Source organism: Arachis ipaensis, chromosome B05 (genome assembly GCF_000816755.2).
Source record: "Arachis ipaensis cultivar K30076 chromosome B05, Araip1.1, whole genome shotgun sequence".
Taxonomy (NCBI): domain Eukaryota; kingdom Viridiplantae; phylum Streptophyta; class Magnoliopsida; order Fabales; family Fabaceae; genus Arachis; species Arachis ipaensis.
The window spans coordinates 26,261,706-26,281,637 of NC_029789.2; the positions used below are offsets into that span (position 1 = coordinate 26,261,706).

General features: G+C 39.0%; 2 protein-coding genes across 2 annotated transcripts in view; one reads left to right on the plus strand and one right to left on the minus strand.

The window, feature by feature from the left end:
- LOC107643395 overlaps positions 1-2,407 on the minus strand; it is a gene marked incomplete in the record, with an annotated part of 6,145 nt that extends 3,738 nt beyond the window's left edge. The window contains 1 exon segment of the mRNA XM_016347026.2: positions 1,251-2,407. Within this exon segment, the coding sequence (XP_016202512.1) occupies positions 1,251-1,927 (677 nt within the window).
- LOC107640411 lies at positions 6,264-7,064 on the plus strand. Its single transcript, XM_016343933.1, has one exon. The coding sequence runs from the start codon at positions 6,264-6,266 to the stop codon at positions 7,062-7,064; it is 801 nt and encodes a 266-aa protein (XP_016199419.1).

The following is a 19,932-nucleotide window of genomic DNA, read 5'->3' on the forward strand; positions in this document are numbered from 1 at the left end:
TTGCACAGACAGTTCCTCATATTTTGTTTATTAATTAAGAAGTGTGATGTCAAAGGAACCACAGCATAGCAAGTATACACTCGTGACAATGGTTAAGGTAAAAATAAATAAATAAATGTAAAAGAGAACATAACACTTCACGCAAGCAAAATATACTGGGAAAGGGGAGGATAAAATGAACTCAATTGTTACCACAAAGATCTTTTCATTAACTCAGTGCAGCTTACAGATTTGGTAAAATAGTTCATTGCAAAACATAACTTGAAAATAAACGGCAGATTGACAAACCCTTCTCCGGACAAATTAAGTCTATTTAAATACTATTTCTAGACCCATGTCTTCCACAAAATGACCTGAATCAAATTTCTGCCTTGTTAAATATTAAGGTCTATTTCAATGAATTTCAACTCAACACTCATTTACTGAGTAGGCAAGCACTATGCAATGTACAATAAAACCAGTATGACAGTTATCAAATATATGGTCCACCCTATATCTGTCAAAACAACTGAAACCTTGCTATTCACTAGTCACTACACAGTTTTGAGCTTAACAAATAACGATAATGGTTCCTACCCAAAAATGTCCCAATATCGACACCATATCAACCACAAAGGCTCCAGTGGGAACAAAAATCTAGTGCATTTTGAAATTACAGCAGTCACTTCATGAAAAACACAACACTAACAACGCATATCAGGTGGACTGCATAACAGTAAGTACCCAGGTTGCTAGATAAAATTCAAAAACACTTGATAAATGTGGGCGTTGAAGATTATCACTACCCTTTTGAAATTAGCAGCTACTTGTGTGATTTTGGAATTGCACTGACTATTAATGTAAAACACCTCAAAAGCTGCAATTCCAAACTTCAAACCCTGACATGCTGCAAATAAGATTTTCTGCTATTTTCAGTTAACCAACCAGATATTGTTTTTTCTCAGTGAACAAAATCCATAGAACATAGAAATTGATTTTAAGCCATAACAATGCATCATATGAAAGTCAACTAGGTAATCCAGAACCTATAAATCAAATCTCAACCATCATGATACATGAAGCAAAGGTCAATTTACTTATTACTGAATTAAGAAAGGCAATAATAACCAATCAAGTATCCAAGTTAAGAATCTTAAACTCTTCACTTCACTATTCAATACCTCATTTCATTGCCTAATCGCCAAAAATTCAAGAGTATAAATTTTACTGCATCGACAATGCATTAAAATTGAACTCGTGTTAATATATACCTCCGAAGCGACTTGTGAACCGCCATGTTACATATATAAGGCGAGTTCCTCGGAGGAAGCGGCGAAGGCATGGAAGTATTGGCACCCCTCTGGTCAAAGCAAACCTCCACAGTTCCCGCGAATTTCACTTCTTGTTCTTGTTGTTCTCCCTGATTAGGAGCGTTTTCTCTGTAGAATCCAAGGAGCGTGGCCATGTGAGGCATGAGGGTTCTCCTCTCCAGAAGGTACTTCTTGATGAGGAACCTGAGCAGCCCAGCGTACCCCGGCGGCAGCATCATTGACTCGGCGAAGGATTCGGCGAGGAGAGCGACGGTGGTGTCGGTCTCGTCGGGGCGCATCACGCGGACCCACATGGAGCCGGATTTGAGGTCCTCCGAGTAGACGAAGGATTCCAGGAAGCGGAGGCGGTCGAGCTCGTCGTTGGTGAGGAAGCGACCTGTGCGGAAGGGGTCGTCCAGGTACAGAGAGGAGATTGGCGTCGGTGGTGGTGGTGATGTTGTTGAGGAGCGAGAATGGGAAGGGGTGGAAGATGAGATTTTGAAGGATTGTGAAGGGTAAATGTGGAAATTTGGGAGTGAGTATGCGAAATGGCGCGTGTGGTGTTTGGGGAAGAAGAATCGGTGGTGGTGGTGGGTTTGGGGGTCTAAAGAGAGGGAGAGGGAGAGTGTTGCGGCCATGGTGGATGGTGGCGGTGTTATTGGTAAGTGTGTGTGGGAAGTAAGTCAGCAGGTAGGTTGTGTGGAAGAGGAACAGAAGAGAAAGGAGTAATTACTAATAACGATAGAGGATCGATTTCAATGGTCGTGGTCCCCAGCAATAAGAAGAAGAAGAAGAAAAAGAAGAAGATGCAAATATGGATAAGTAGCAGTTGCAGGAATGAAATGGGTGCCACTAATAATAGTTTAAGGTCCTCCTCACTCCTCACTCCTCACTTTGCCTCATTCATCACACCCTCTCCCACTCCCACGCAGCTTTTCAATTTTTTGTAATAGAAGAAAGGATTTTAATTCATAGAAATAGTCCAATGGTATCAAGATAAAAAGTGACTCAAACAAGATGAGAGAGAGGGAGCGTGGATGGGAACACAGGCAGGAGTAGAGTTAGGGAATATGACAAAGATCCAAAAATCTAGAACTGAGAAGAGTATCAATGTTTGGAGTATGAGTTTTTTTTCTATTTTTGTAGATAACGTGTCTGAAGATATATCAAAGAGGAAACTGTTTTAGTTGTTCAATTGGACGAGACGTATAAATAACATATATTTGTCACCTAAATAATAACGTGATAACATATATATTTTTGGGTTCATACGATACACTACGAAAGAGGGATCTTGAAGGCAATAATGAAAATGAATTGAATGAGGTTGAGAGAAAAAGTAGTTTTGTGGGAGAAGCGAAGTACAGAAGGAAGTCGGGTGCGGCTGACATGAATAGGTCTTCGAGGAGAGAAAATAATCATAACAACATAACTCAACAGCTACAACGTGAAAAAGCTCGTATTGACGCACGTCTGAATACAATAGAGGCCAGAAAGGAGAAGAAAAATCAATATCTATATGGAAATGGGTGGACAAAAACAATGGAGATTACTGTGGCAAAAGAGAATTTGGACTGGCTACAGAGGAGCCTAGTGGGAGGAATGACGAAGCCTATTGATTTTAATTCTCTGAAGGATACGGTTGCGAAAAACTTGCCTCAAGTCATTCAAGTACGAGAACTGGGTGTGTACAAAACTCCACTGACTTTTGATTGTGTGTTAAACGCTGAAGAGACTTACACCTTTAAAATGAATAGTCTTCTACAATTCTTTCACAGCGTATGAAGATGGGAGGAGGCAAAGCGAAGTGAAACAAGAAGAGTATGACTAGAGTGCTTTGGAATTCCATTGCACGTCTGGTCAGTAGGCACTTTCAAGATGATAGGAGGTCAATGGGGTGAAGTAGTTGGGTGTGATAAAATGACAAAATCTTGCAATTCATTTAGTGTTGGGCGCATGCAAATCGATACCTGTGCTATGGACGTGATCAATGAGTGAATACATATTACAATAGGGCTCAGTGATTTTGATGGTACTGGTAAAAGAAGTGGGAGGAGAGACATATGGTGTAGGGCGTAAGTTTGAAAATTATGCGGCTGGCGACACTAGCAGCGAATAATGAAATAGTGATGCAATAAGTAAATGTGCAGAAACAGTTGTAAAGTCGGCAAGGCAAACAGTCCTGCTAGAATATCAGGATCAGGAGGCGGAGCTGCCAATGACGGTAACAAGGGAGGATGAAGAAGATAAGGGCAGATTGGTAGTTTCACAAAAAATTTTAAATGAGTGGAGTTATGACAATTAAAAAAAAATCATATGAAAATGGTAACGTTTGAACGAAATCATCATGGTATTAAAGAAAAAGCTTATTTTATGGGACGAGATATTGTGCTTGTTTGGGCGCCATTATTTTGATAAAAAAATATCTTTTTTCAATGAAAAAAGATCTTTTTTATTTTTTAGCATGTTTGGCAAATTTTTAGTAGTAAAAGTAAAAGCACTAGAAAAATAAAAAAAAAGATATTCTTTTTATTTTTTAGCGTGTTTGGCAAATTTCTAATAGTAAAAGTAAAAGCACTAGAAAAATAAAAAAAAAATATCTTTTTTGAGAAGTTGTAATTTACATATTTTTTTAAAAGATCTTTTTCCTTAAAAAAAGATGTTTTTCATGTAATAAATAAACAAAAAAGTACTTTTATATTGTTATACCCAAATATAATTGATAGATAAAAAGATCTTTTTGCATGAGATATCCAAACATAAAATTACTTTTACTTTTTTATAAGATCTTTTAAAAAAAGATAACTAAAAAAAAGATCTTTTCTTAGAAGTTCACCCAAACAAGCCCATTATGAGTGATGGAGAAGATTCAGACAGAACCATATCAGGGGTGTTTAATAATCGGGTATGTGGGCTCGTAAAGGGAGCCATAAGGAAAAAAAAAACCGGTTCAGGCCTCAACTAGTGGGCCAAAGTCACATACTACACCAATAAGGCATTGCCTTTGCAAATGGGCCCAGCTTTCTCAACAACACCAACCCATAGTAGCGTTGGGGCAGAAAACATGGGTGGGCCGACCCATCCTCGTCCGGGTCAGGCGGATCGTGGGACTAAGGGAGAAAAACGCCCCGACCATAGCACAGCAGCTGAAGGGAGACGTTGTCACGCTTCTAGCGCAGCAGCTCGAGGGAGAGATTACGAAGATAGAGGGCCTATGTTGAAGGGAAATAGACGGGCACACTGTGAAGGAGATAGCCGAGCGGAGAATTATGCGATCGAGGCCTTCATGAGCCGTGGTGAGGCATGTCTGTGAAGCCAAGGGAGAGGGAATCACGCTAATGAGGATGGTGAGCATGGGGACGATGGGACTGGCAACGCAGGGGACTTTGGAAAGTCTGAAGCTGTGACAACACGGTTGGCTTTAAAGGACAATATGAGCACAGATGAAGTCGGTGCTCAGGAAGCCGATGACTCGAGAACGGGAGTAGATGAAGATGATGAAGATGTTGTTGAAGCGCACAGGGATAGCGGGGAGGTGGGCTGAGAAGGGGTGGTGTTGGGTACTGAGGGTGAGAACAAGGCTGACAGTGAAGCTGAAAATAGGACCTGGGTTGATATGTATGAGGATCATGATATTGATGTTGTTAATAAGCATAGCGGTTTGACGATAGGCAGGAAGAGTGTGGTGCAAGGTGGGGATGAAACTGGGGAGGCTCTAACGAAGGGAGAAGGTGATGAAGTTGATGGAGGTACGAGTGACAATCAGAGTTCAAAAGTGGATGAGCAAATGATGGAAAATAAAAGGACATGGGATTTAACGGTGGAATCTAGCGCTATATTGTACCACGAAAAAGATGCTATCATAGCAATCCTCCAAGCTCAGAATGAAGAAAATGCTCAAAAAAGAAGATGGGCAAAACAAAAGGAGAAAGCAAGACGATGCAAACCCAAGAATGAAAAAAATGTGTGTAATAAACTCTTAAAATGATTTTTAGTTCATGAAATGTTAGGAGACTGAGGGGGGATGAAAAGTTGAGAATGGTAAAGGAATTAAAGATGAAATATAGACTGAATATGTTAGGTTTGATTGAGACTAAAAGGCATGCAGTGACGAAATTTGATGTAGCACAGCTCTGGGAGTGCGATAGTGTGGGATAGAAATATGTTGCGTTAGATGGTGCATTGGGCGGGCTGTTGTTAATATGGGATGATTGTACATTTAAGATGAACAATTGCTATAAAGGAGAGAGATGTTTGTGTGTTGAAGGGGTCCTATTAAAGAATAATTCAATTATGCTTTCTTCTTGGTTTACGACGCTCATTCTAGAGATGAAAAACTTATTGTGTGGGAGGAGTTGAGCTATATTGCTGGTTTATGCCAAGTCTCTTGCTGTTTTATGGGAGACTTTAACGAGATTGTATAGGTGGAGGAAAGAAAAGGCACTGGTAGCTTAACAGCATCTGCTGAAGATTTCAATACTTGGATACAAGATATGCACTTAGTGGACTTGACGCTTAACGACCAGAAGTATGCATGGTTTAGAGGTTCTTCATGTAGTCGGATTGACAGAGTGATGATTAGTCTGGAATGGATTGAAGAGTTTTTAGAGACTCGCTTAAGAGGAGGACCAAGGGGTTTATCAGATCATTGTCCGATGATAGTGGAAGATACAAAGATGAGTGGTGGCCCAAGACCGTTCAAAAGTCTAGACTCATGGTTTACACATGAAGATTTTCTAAGAATTGTTAAGGAGGAATGGAGGGTGTTAGGGGAGTTAGAGTTCATAGATAAATTAAAGGCCTTGACAATTCCTCTGGGAAGTTAGCACAAGGACAATTTTGGTGATATGGATAAGAAAATTAAGAGGTTTGAGGAAGAGATTAAGAAGGTAAATGATATGGTAAGTAGTGGGGTTTATGATGGAACAGTGGAGGCAAGAAGGAAGGCGTTGGTAACTTGCTGCGAGAGATGGTATGTCAGAAAAGAATTACACTGGAAACAAATGTCACGATCTAAGCATGCAAAGGACATGGACAAAAACACCGTTTCACCACATAGCTTCTTCAAGGAGAACGCATAACAGAATTGATACCCTGGTAATTAATGGAAGATTGGTTAGGAACTCAGCTAGAATAAAGATTGCTATTAGAGGGTTTTATAAGCAGTTGTATCATCAGGAGGAATCTCCCTTGGTGGGCTTCAGGGATGGATTTGTGGATATGATATCTGAAGAGGATTCAGTGGCTTTAGAAGTATTGCCGTCAATTGAAGAGATTAGAGAGGTAGTGTGGGACTGTGAATCGTCTAAAGCATCAGGAAGTGACGGATACAACATGAACTTTATCAAAAAGTGTTGGGATGAGATTGGGGCTAATTTTACGGCAGCTGTGACTGGCTTTTTTCAGACATCCAGACTACTTAAAGACTCTAATATCACATGGGTTGCGCTGGCGCCCAAGTTCTTTGGGGCTAAGGAAATCAAAGACCTTCGCCTGATCAGTATGGTTGGATGTATATACAAGGTGATTTTGAAGGTGTTAGTTAGGAGGATGAGATCAGTGATGCCAGGATTGGTTGGGGAGACCCAGAGTGTGTTTGTCAAGGGTCGTAAAATACATGATGGGGCACTTATTGCGTGTGAAACTGTGCATTGGCTTAAAGTAAGGAAAAAGGAAGCGGCAACAATCAAACTGAATTTTCATAAGGTATATGATGGAATCAAGTGGAGCTTTGTAGACATTGTCTTACAGAAGATGGGGTTTGTGCGTAAATAGAGGGAGTGGGTGACGAAGTGTGTTGGCACATCCTCTATGTTGGTATTGATAAATGGTTCACCCACGAAGTCATTCAAGATGGAAAGAGGTTTGAGACAAGGTGATCCACTATCTCCCTTCTTATTTGTTCTTGTTGTTGACGTCCTGCATAGAATGGTCGGAGAGGCAGTTAGAAACGGACGTATAACCCCATCGTTGGTTGGGAGAGACAATATAGAATTGTTGCATCTTCAGTTTGTAGACGACACTATGTTGTTTTGTCCGCCAGATGAGGAGACTATCGAGAACTATAAGAGGCTTTTATGCTGCTTTGAGTTGATGTCGGGGTTAAGCATCAATTTTTAAAAATCTAATTTCATCCCAATCAACTATGACCCTCAGTGGGTGCGAAGTATATGCAGCTTGTTAGGGTGCAAGGAAGCTATTCTTCCAGTCAGATACCTTGGAATTCTTCTAGGAGCTAACTCGAGGTTGGTCAAGACTTGGAAGCCAATAATAGACAAAGTGGAGGAGAAGCTCAGCTTATGAAAGTCAAAGGTGCTCAACAAAGCAGGAAAATTGGTGCTCATCAAAGCTGTTTTAAATAGCCTACTGGTATATTATTTAAGCTTATATAAGATGATGAAAGCTGTTGCTGAGAAGTTGATTTCATTACAGAGGAAATTCTTGTGGAGTAAGGAGGATGGTAGGAACGGTTTAGCTTTGGTTAGATGGGAATTGGTTCAGGCTCCAAAAAAGCTAGGGGGTCTAGGAGTTGGAGATGCGATAGTTCGTAATACAGCACTTTTATGCAAGTGGTGGTGGAGGTTTTCAAAGGAGGAATGCCTGTTATGGAAAAAAGTGGTATGTTCTTGTAATAAGCTCAATCCCAACGAGCTACTCTCCACTCAGACATTACCAATTAGAGAGGGTCCATGGAAGGATATTTGTCAGCTACAGATAACGGAGCAGCATGTAAGAGACAACATGATAACAGGGTTGACCATGGAGGTTGGTTATGATAAAAGAACTCGATTCTGGGAGGATGTCTGGCTATATTGTGGTGCTCTGAATGATAGGTTTCCAAGACTCTTCTCGGCTTCAATCCAAAAAGTATCTATCGTAGGGAATTGTGGGTTCTGAGACGGGTGAGAGTAGATATGAAACTTCCAATGGAGGCATGAGATATTTTACTGGGAATTAGAAATTGTGAATCAATTACATGACACTTTGAGACTGATTAAATTAGCAGCTGACAGAGAGGATAGGGTGGTGTGGAAGTTTGATAGACAAGGTGCATTTTCTACTAACTCATTTGTGCAGGTGTTGTAGGAGGAAACACTTTCAGAGGACGTAACAAGTTATAACTTCACCAAGACCATCTGGAAAGGCTTAGTTCCTCCAAGAGTGGAGCTGTTTGTTTGGTTTGCCTTAATAGGCAAGGCGAATACAAAAGAAAGATTATGTCAGCTTGGGATAATTAATAATGAGGATAATATGTGTGTACTATGTAATAAGCATGTAGAATATGTCCATCATTTATTTCTTGCATGTGAATTTACTTGGGAGGTGTGGTGTGCTTGGTTATCTCTTTTTGACAGGCGTTGGTCCGTCCTCGGTACTTTGAAGGACCATTTTCAAAGCTGGACAGGTGCGACTTGTAGAAAGGAGGAGCGCAACAAATGGTACATATCTTTCTTTGTGATAGTTTGGAATGTTTGGATCGAAAGGAATAGGAGGATATTTCAATTTTAGAATAAAGGAAAAGAGGTAGAAGAAATTGTTAACATGTCTAGTATTAGTTATCACACACTTTAATCATGCAAATATTCAATTCATGGCAAACCTTAAATGATTAAACCCTAATTTCTTAGTAATTTAAATTAGAAGGTTAAGTCTAATTCTAGTTTATGAGCCACACAAACCCTAGGTACCCAAAGATAAGATGATTATATGTCACGTATCACATTACATCCAGGTAATTAGACAATTGTGAGAAATTAATTTCAAGCTATAATTCAAGTGATTTAACTTTTCCAAGATTCAACAAGAATTCAATTAGAATAAGAGTTACCTTCCAATATACTCTAATTCCTAGGATGAAGAACGAAAATAATCATTGAATATAAAATAGTGCATTGATTAAGAGTAGAATGACAATAGTATTAATCCATTAAAATAACAGAGCTCTTAACTTTAACATTGGATGTTTAGTTGCTCATGACTCAGAAAAAAACCTAGAGTAAAAAAATGTAAAAAGTACGGAATGAGGAAGAAGAAGAAGAGAGAGCCTGCAGAGCTAAATCTTTTCTCTTTTTATATCTAATCCTAATTGATATGAAATTAAAATTCTAAACCCTAAAAATGATATTTTCTTAACTTAAAACTTAAATAAAAATTAAAACTAAGCCTTCCGTGGAGAGTGAAAAACGCGCTACTGGCGCTAAACGCCGAGCAGTAGCGTTTAGCATCGCTGAACAGAGAGCAATTCTGGTGTTACTTGACTCCTAGTGCTAAATGCCAGGTAGTGGCATTTAGTGCCACTAGCATATTGATGCGAAATTTATAACCTACAAACTAACCAGCAAGTGCACCCGGTCGTACCAAGTAATACCTCAGGTGAGTGAGGGTCGATCCCACGAGAATTGATGGATCAAGCAACAATGATTGAGTGATTTACTTAGTTAGACAAATGACGCGCACGCGTGACCTACGCGTACGTGTGACATGCGCCACGTGCAGAAAGTTGCAGAAAGCGCTGGGGGCAATTTCTGGGCTCCTTTTTGGCCTAGTTCCAAGCCCAAGAACACAGAATAGAGGCTGCAGAATGGGAGAATCATCATCATTCATTCAACTTTCATACACACAATTTTAGGTTTTAGATGTAGTTTTCTAAAGAGAGAGGCTCTCTCCTCTCTCTAGGTTTTAGGATTTTAGGATTAGCTTTACTTAATTTCAGATTTCTACTTAGTTTAATTTAGTTTCTCTTCTACTCTTAATTGTTCTAGTATTCTAGTTTATTTATTTCCTTTGTTGATTACTTTATGTTGCTATTTGGTTCATGAATTCTCTTGTTAGATTTGATTTCTCTATTTAATGCAATTTGAGGTATTTCATATTTATTGCTTCTTGCTTTAATTGTTATCATTGATGCTTGCAATTGTTGGTTTTAGATTTTACATTTCCTATTACTTTTCTATTTCTTTATGTTGTGCCTTCCAAGTGTTTGATGAAATGCTTGGGAGTGTTTTAAGTTACATTTTTATGTTCTTGGCTTTGGTAGAGTAATTGGATACTCTTGAGTTATCAAACTCCTTTGTTGATTGATAATTGAAAGTTGCGGGTTGATTTGGATCCCTCTAAAGTTAGTCTTTCCTTAAGAGTTGACTAGGACTTGAGGAATCAAATTGATTTGTCCACTTGACTTTCCTTCATAGTTAGAGGTTAACTAAGTGGGAGCAATGGACAATTCTCATCACAATTGATAAGGATAACTAGGATACGACTTCTAGTTCTCATACCTTGCCAAGAGCTTTTCTAGTTATTAATTTACTTTCTTGCCATTTTATTTCCTTGTTCCTTATTTCAAAAATAAAAAAAAAGATAATTTTCCACAACCAATAATAAATACACCTCCCTGAAATTCCTTGAGAGACGATCCGAGGTTTGAATACTTTGGTTATTAATTTTTATTGGGTTTGTTTTAGTGACAACCAAATTTTTGTATGAAAGGATTCTTTGTTGGTTTAGAAACTATACTTGCAACGGAAATTTATTGTGAATTCTTTACCGACAAAAATCCGTTCATCACATCACAACACCAAATTTAAGTTCTTTCATGTCCTTAAGCAAGCAAAGAATTATGGCTTAGTAATCAAGCTTTTCAATCTTAAAATACAAGGGTAAATAGTTGCAATCCAAATGGGTTTAGTTAGTCGTTTCATTTAGGCACAATTCAATACAATTGGTTATAATCTTTAAAGGCCTCTGTCCGGATTAGATTATAGAATCTTTCCTTGAATCATCACCTTGAAGCAAGCTTATTTATTTTCTTTCCATAGTTTATTTTCATTAGGTGCTTTGCATCTTGACCCTACCCGTGACCCTAAATATTTTGTCTTAAACTTTGCTCGACACAGAAACACCATAAGCACTTGATTGGGGAGCTCTTTGAGCTTACCATGTCCTTTTAACATTCTCCATCATTGGTGCTCAGAGCCTTTAGCTTTCTCCTCTTTTAGGGAGAGTGTTTTGTATTTTGAGCCTAGCCGTGACTTTAAATGCTTTGTTTTCAAGCTTTTGCTTGATACATAAGCACCACAAGCACTTGACTATGATGCTCTTCGAGCTTATTTTTTCTTTCAATATCCTTATTCAGTAGTACTCAGAGCCTTTAACTTCTCTTTCAACCCCTTTTCTTTTTTTTATTACAAGTTGCTCCTTCAAAGCTTTGTCAAGTGTAGAGATCTCATAATAGTCCTCTAGACTAAGGCCTCAAGTAATTTGGCTCAGCTTGTGTTGAACATTCTTAGTTAGTTTTGCCTTCTAAACTCACATTGTCATGCTCTTTATGGTCAATCCCTTGTTCTTTTCTTAGCACATGACTCCTTACCCACATTTAGGAGCAAGCACAATTATAATTGTGGGTTGTGATGGACAAGTAATGATATGCACTTAACTAATAAGACTCATAAATGCATTATATAAGATAGAACAACAAAACATATGCATATAATTAAAGAAAAGAAGGAAGTAATTAGAAGTCAACAACCTTAGTTCTCATTGTCCTCATCTTCATCATCCTTTTAGGCTATGTAGAGCATAGCCTCCCAAACTTAGAATGATTACTTGTCTTCAAGCAACAAATAAAAACAATGGTAATAGAAATATGAATAATCATGATTATCTAGTGGGAGCAAGTAAGCAAGGCGGAGGCTCATTCAAATAAAACAAACAAGAATTACAAACAAAACGAAAGCAAAGATAAAATAAATCAAAATAAACATGTTACTAATGTATTGGCATAGGAGAAGTAGACCTTGCATGAGTGAAGTGTGACAACACCAAACTTGGTGTGAGAATATCAAACTTAGTGTAGCACAATCAATGAAAGGTTGGGCCAAGTATCCAGTGAAATGCAAGCATCATGTTGGTATAGCAACACCAAACTTAATCCATGAAATACATATACAACATGAAGCAAAGTAAAAAAGAAAAATAAAAAGAAATTACCTAACGTTGGGTTGCTTCCCAACAAGCGCTTCTTTAACGTCACTATCTTGACGGTTGATTTCTTGTTTAAGGTGGGGGGTTGATCATAGTGCTTCAATTCCTCCCCTCTCACTGTGAATTTTCTCCATGTGTCCCCATGAAGTAGCTCAATATGCTCAAGAGAGAGGATTCTGTTCACAGTAGAAGGCAGCACTAGATTACGAGTCAACACCACCTTCAATTTTAGGGAGAAACCTTCAGTAGGGACCTTCTTGTTTTTCCATCCCTTGGACACTTTCTTCTTGGGAGCTCCTCCTTTCTTGACATTGAATTCCAAACCCCAAACTTAGATTTGATGTCAGTGAAAATTTTGTTGATTTTCACCAAAGGAGGCTTAGGCTATTGGTGCACGGAATTGTGATCACACTTTTCACAACTCCGGTACAACTAACCAGCAAGTGCAATAGGTCGGCCAAGTAATAAAATCTTACGCGAGTAAGGGTCGATCCCACGGAGATTGCTGGCTTGAAGCAAGCTATGGTCATCCTGTAAATCTTAGTCAGGCAGATTCAATTGGTTATGAGTTTTGATAATTGAAAGATAAATAAAACGTAAATTAAAATAAAGATACTTATGTAATTCATTGGTGAAAATTTTAGATAAGCATTCGGAGATGCTTTGTTGCTTCTGAACCTCTGCTTTCCAATTGTCTTCATCTAATCACGCGTGCTCCCTTCCATGATAAGCTGTATGTTGGTGGATCACCGTTGTCAATGGCTACCATCCGTCCTCTCAGTGAAAATAGTCCAGGTACGGTTTCTGTATGACTAATCAATTGTCGGATGTCTCATCTCGGATGAAAAATACCAGGCACAGCTACCGCACGGCATATCATCTGTCGGTTCTCACTTGTGTTGGAATAGGATATCTCTATTCTTTTGCACACTATCACTGCGCCCAATGATAAACCACTATTTCATGGTTTATCTTGTGCTCAATTGAGTGGTTTTTATCTACTCTTTATCCACTTATTCATACTATTTGCATGGTTTTACATTTGCCTTCCTAATTATGTGCTTTGATTGAAATCATGCTTCTTTGATCTTATATTTGCTTATTATTAATCCTCTCTTATTACCATTAGATGCCTTGATATGTGTGTTAAGTGTTTTCAGATATTATAAGGCAGGAATGGCTTGGAGGATGGGAAGAAATCATGCAAAAGTGGAAGGAATGCAAGAAGTTGGAGAAATTGCTAAGCTGTCCAGCCTGACCTCTCTGCACTCAAACAGCTATAACTTTAGCTACAAAATTCCAAACGACGCGGTTCCAGTTGCGTTGGAAATCTAATATCCGGGGCTTCGATTTAATATATAATATGCTATAGTTCCCCTAACACTAGGCGACGCGACCGCGTGATCCATGCGGCCGCGTCGTAGTGACGGAAATCCAGCGTGGCAAAATTCGAAACAAGCGAATTCTGGACTGTTTTTGACCCAGTTTGCGGCCCAGAAAACATAGATTAGAGGCTATAAAGTGGGAAAATACATCCATTCATAGAGGACTCTCATAATTCATAATTTTAAAGGGGTTTGTTACTTGTGACACCCAAAACGTTTGTACGAAGGGATTTTTTGTCGGTTTAGAGACTATATCTACAACGCAACTGTTTCTATGATTCTCTTTACTAGCAAAAAATACCTAACGTCAAAATGGTGCCGTTGCCGGGGAATTGCAAACGTGTGCCTTATTATTGGTTATTGTAAATATTTTTTTTGATCTTTGCTTATTTATTTGTTTTTATTTTTGTTTTTATTTTTGCTTTTTCAAAAATTAAGAGGTTATTGGTTTTTATTTAGTTATTAAAAAAATTTTTTTTTCAGATTTTTATTTTTAAAATTTTTATCTTATCTTATCTTATTTCAAAAATCAAATTTTCAAAATTCAAATTTAAAAATTTTCAAAATTTAAATTTAAAAATTTTCAAATTTCAAATTTCAAAATTTCAAAAATTCAAATTTCAAAAATTCAAATTTCAAAATTTCAAATTTCAAATTTCAAAATTTAATTTTCAGATTCAAAATTTAAATAACCTTTTAATTTAAATTTATTTTCATTTTTAATTTTTATTTGCTACTATGAACTCTCACCCCTTTGGCTATGAGTCTGGTTACAATTATGTTGCAGGAAGAAGAAATTACAATGAGAACATGTATCAAGGTTGGAACAATCAAAGATGGGAGGAGCCACAAGGATTTGATCAACCCTCATGGCAACAACCACCTCCAATGGACTATCAACAACCACCACCATATGCCTATGAACCCTTTCCTCAACACAATTTTGAACCACCACACTCACAAGCCAACTACCACCATTCACCTCCATATGACCCTAACCCTCAACTACCATACTAACCACCTTATGAGCCATTTTCACAGCTATATTCAAGGCTTAGGTCACGAACCACAAGCAAGACTATTTCAAAGCAAACAGTTGCCTGTCCACTACGAGATTCGATATAATGTCCAAATTTCCCAATCACAAGAGTTGAGGGCAGCTTCAGACTTACTAAGACGGCATAAGTTCCCAGACTAGAGCCGCACCACACACACATGATGGCCTAGAAGGTTCGGATAAAAGATGCACTTCTTCGGGAATGAAAAAAATCGATGTACTTTGATTTGGTATTTTGGTTTACATTCTTTGACTCGAACCTCCACGCTCTTTAGCACGAGATTTTGAGTCTCGCGTGTCTACCATTTCACCACCAAGGCATCTTGAAAGTGAATCGTATTCCATGAATATGATATCTAGCTAGTGTTATGTATGGAATATATGACAAAGGTGGAGTGTTAGAAGAACCATATATAGAACCACCCCAATTCCAATCCAATCACTCCCAACCACCACCACTTTCTTTTGTATCATGTCCAAGTCCAGCAACCCGAGAAGCAGAGGATCGCCTAAGGGAAACAGTAATTAAATTTTAGGCAACCGTTCAACAACTGGAGCAAGTATTAATTCAATGGGCTTCTAGACGCTCAAATATACAAGGGTCAACCACAGCCCCATGTGGACAGTCTAGTGAAGAGCGTAATATGAAGGAGATACCAGAAACCCCAGTGGACAAGACAGAGAATGAATTCGTACTAGAACAAATAGAAGAAGCTGTCATTGTTCAAGAAGAAGAGTTGGTTGAAGACTTAGGAGATGCAGAACCTCCATGGGAAAGTCAAGACATAGAGCCTTCTTCCAAGACGGTTGAAATTGATGCTGAGGAGGGTGTACAACCTCCAAAGCATATCATAGTTGAAGACTTGGAAGAGGTTGATCAAGAGATGTAGATTCAAGAAGAAGAAGCACAACCTCCCATGCCCTTGGAAAGCAATGAAGAGAAGAATTGGAAGAGAGCTGCCAAGAGGAAGAGGTTGAAATTGAAGAAGCTTGCAAAGAGGTGGTAATTATCAGAGAAGAGCACAAGGGAGTGGAACTTGCAATTTCATTAAAAATACCTCCCCCTAAGTTGCCATCATCCTTCACAACATTCAAGTGGGTAAAATTCATATCCCTTAGCTTTCTAATCCCACTTGAATATAGGCTACTGGAGACGGATGGTCAACTTAGAGCTCTTTGTGGCATTGAGAGTAAGAGGAAGATGGTCAGTGATAAGAATTGTCAAGTAAGGTTTATTATGATTGGAAGCTTTAAGTTTAAATGCAAATGTTGGTATAAAACTCAACTGAATGGGTCTAGGAAGCTGTTTGGTAGCTACAGTGAGAATTCAAATTACTTATCACCCGGCTGAAAAAATACAGATCCCGACAAAAAATGGGTGTAAAAGCAAGGTTTGGGATCCTAGAATCTGTTCTGACATCCAACACCCCGGGAGCCTAAGAATCTTTTTGAAGCTGCTCAAGGGTTTTACATGCCTAGTTTGGGACCCTGGAGGTTACTAGAATCACAAACACTGGTGGAGATTCCTGGATGAGTTCAAGCATAAGCCACCATAACAGGAAGCTCATCAAATGTCCAACTTAAGGACTTTAACTAAAAGTGCTAGGTGGGAGACAACCCACCATGGTATGATCGTTCTTTTTCATTTTTATTTAGTTTTATTTGTGTTCGAGTTTTATTTTATTTTATTATATTGAACCTGGAGTGTTGCATCACATTCATATTAACACTGCATTCTGTATTTTTCAGATTACAAAAAAAAAAAAAAAAGCGAGCACGCGACGCGACCGCATTAGCGACGCGTCCGCGTCGCAAGGAGATGGGAGACAATATTAATATGAACAGAGAGTTTCGCAGGAGCAGCGCTGGAGGCGTGCCAATGGCACAAATCACCCCACGCGACCGCGTCACTGATGCGACCGCGTCATATAGGAATAATGGCCTCCCACGCGATCGCGTCACCCACGCAGCCGCGTGACCTGAAATCGGCGTAAAAAGGGTGCATGGCCGAAAGATGAGCTGGAGTGATGCTGGACTAGTGCTAGACGCACAGACCTTTCCACGCAGACACGTGACCGACGCGACCGCGTCATATCCTCATAATGGCCACTCACGCGATCGCATGCCGCACGCGATCGCGTCACCCTGGATTTTGGCAATACTGAGTTTTGAACAGAGAGTTGTGCGACCGCGAGGCTGCACTCGCGCCACTAGCACAAATCAAGTCACGCGATCGCGTGCCCCATGCGTCCGCGTCACCTGACCTTATTGCGCACCACGCGACCGCGTCACCCACGTGACCGCGTCGCCAGCGTCGCACAACCTATCCAGATTAGTGCCAATTTTCTTATCTTTTCTTTTCTAATCCTAATTTCTCCCTTCTCTCTCCTTTCTCACTTTCTTTTTTCTTCTTCTCATCCTTTTTCCCTCTCATTTTATTTTATTTTATTTATTTTCATACTTTCATTCATTGTATATTTTTATTTTTCTAAATTTATTATTTTACCATTGGTGTTCAAATGTTCTTATTCAACTGTTATTTCTTTTCTGGTATTATCTTGGTGCTTATGACTTGTTTTATTCTGGTTAGGTAATATTATTTAAATCAATGCCAATCTTTTTATACCTGTATTACTTTTGTATTGATTTTTAATTTATATTATCTTTCCTTCCCCACTCTCTTCCCCATTGTTGCACATTCTGCACCACTAGTATGCCATGACTTCTATTGTTTTCTCACTTACATGTTGTAGCTACCATGTAAATGAGACCCTTATCATTTGGCATTAACCCAAACATACTTCATTTATTTTCTTATCTCTATTATTGGGTTACCTTTCTTCCCTTTTTCTTTCAGGATGGCCACCAGGAAGAGAATCGGAAGACACTTAAAAGGGGAGACAAACAAGTCCATCTGCACAATTCTTAGAGAAAAGCAACAGTTGAAACAACCCGTCCACCTGCACATCTCAGCATGCACCGAGGACGGTGCAATCTTTAAGTGTGGGGAGGTCAATACCGATCCCATGGGTTAGTTATTTCTTGACTCAACACCAAATTTTTTATTTTATTTGTTTATTCATTGTTGCATTTGCATGTTTGATTGCATATTTATTTGATTTTTTTTGCATATTTACCACTTGGTTAAAGTAATATTTTCTTTTTCAAGAAACCTTTTTAGAGAATTTCACTAATTTGAATAAAATTTAATGTTAACACTTGTTTGAAGAGATATTATACTGGAACATGGTTTAGAACTCGAACACACAAAACCTGTGAGATTTTTGAGCCTATTTGAATTGGTTGCATTTTATCAACCAATATTTTATTTAGTATGTATTTTTCTCTCTAAAATTGTGATCTTTGTCTTGCTTAGGACATGCTAGTGTTTAAGTGTGGGGAGGTTGATAAACCACTATTTCATGGTTTATCTTGTGCTTAATTGAGTGGTTTTTATCTACTCTTTATCCACTTATTCATACTATTTACATGGTTTTACATTTGCCTTCCTAATTATGTGCTTTGATTGAAAACATGCTTCTTTGATCTTATATTTGCTTATTATTAATCCTCTCTTATTACCATTAGATGCCTTGGAGGATGGGAAGAAAGCATGTAAAAGTGGAAGGAATGTAAGAAATTGGAGAAATTGCTAAGCTGTCCAGCCTGACCTCTCTGCACTGAAACAGCTATAACTTTAGCTACAGAGGTCCAAACGACGCGGTTTTAGTTGCGTTGGAAAGCTAACGTCCGGGGCTTTGATTTGATATATAATATGCTATAGTTCCCCTGACGCTAGGTGACACGACCGCGTGATCTATGCGGCCAAGTCGCAATGACGGAAATCCAGCGTGGCAAAATTCGAAACCAGTGAATTCTGGACTGTTTTTGACCCAGTTTGCGGCCCAGAAAACACATATTAGAGGCTATAAAGTGGGAAAATACATCCATTCATAGGCGCATTGCCCAAACTTCCAAAACCCCCAATTTACAATCTTCATAACCAATAATAAGAACATACTTCCCTGAAATTCCTTGAGAAGACGACCCGAGGTTTGAATACTCGGTTATCAATTTCAAAGGGGTTTGTTACTTGTGACACCCAAAACGTTTGTACGAAGGGATTTTTTGTCGGTTTAGAGACTATATCTACAACGCAATTGTTTCTATGATTCTCTTTACTAGCAAAAAATACCTAAGGTCACCCAACATTCGTGAGTTTGAAGCTCGTCACATTCATCCCGTCCCAGATCCTACTCGGAATACTACAGACAAGGTTTAGACTTTCCGGATCTCAGGAATGCTACCAATTGGTTCTAGCTTCTACCACGAAGGTTCTAATCTCACGGATTTGAATGCTCTGTTGTCAGAAGAGGAAAGTCAAATCCGTGGATCAAAGACCCAATAGACTATACTCCGGTTGTCGTCCAATGACTACGTTGAACATCATGTAGACCGCTTGTGGTTGTTAGGCACGCGGATCTTGGCTAAGCGAGTAACGAAGATAGTGAGTGATTGTCACGGGTCACCCCTTCATTCTGACTTAACTGAATTAAGTATGAGAGTATATCTTGGAGAAGAAGTAAGCGTGAATTGAAAGAGAAACAATAGTACTTGCATTAATTCATGAAGAACAGCAGAGCTCCGCACCTTAATCTATGAGGTGTAGAAACTCCACCGTTGGAAAATACATAAGAGAAAAAGGTCTAGGCATGGCCGAATGGCCAGCCTTCCAAATGTGAAAAATGGCATAAGCCTAAAAGTCCAAAAATCTTTTAAAACAATAGGAAAGACTAGTATTTATACTAAACTAGTTACTAAAGATTACAAAAATTGAGTAACTAAGTGCAGAGAGTGCAGAAATCCACTTCCGGGGCCCACTTGGTGTGTGCTTGGGCTGAGCATTGAGCTTTACACGTGCATAGAACTTTTCTGGAGTTAAACACCAGCTTGGATGCCAGTTTGGGCGTTTAACTCCAGTTCTGGTGCCAGTTCCGACATTTTACGCCAGAAAAGGGTCTCTGGCTGGCGTTGAACGCCAGTTTGGGCCATCAAATCTCGGGCAAAGTATGGACTATTATATATTGCTGGAAATCCCAAGATGTCTACTTTCCAACGCAATTGAGTGCGTGCCAATTGGGCTTTTGTAGCTCCAGAAAATTCATTTTGAGTGCAAGAGGGTCAGAATCCAACAGCATCTGCAGTCCTTTCTCAACCTCTT

Coding starts and splice junctions, on each gene's coding strand:
- LOC107640411 (XM_016343933.1), top strand. CDS start 6,264: ATGTCAGAAAAGAATTACACTGGAAACAAATGTCACGATCTAAGCATG.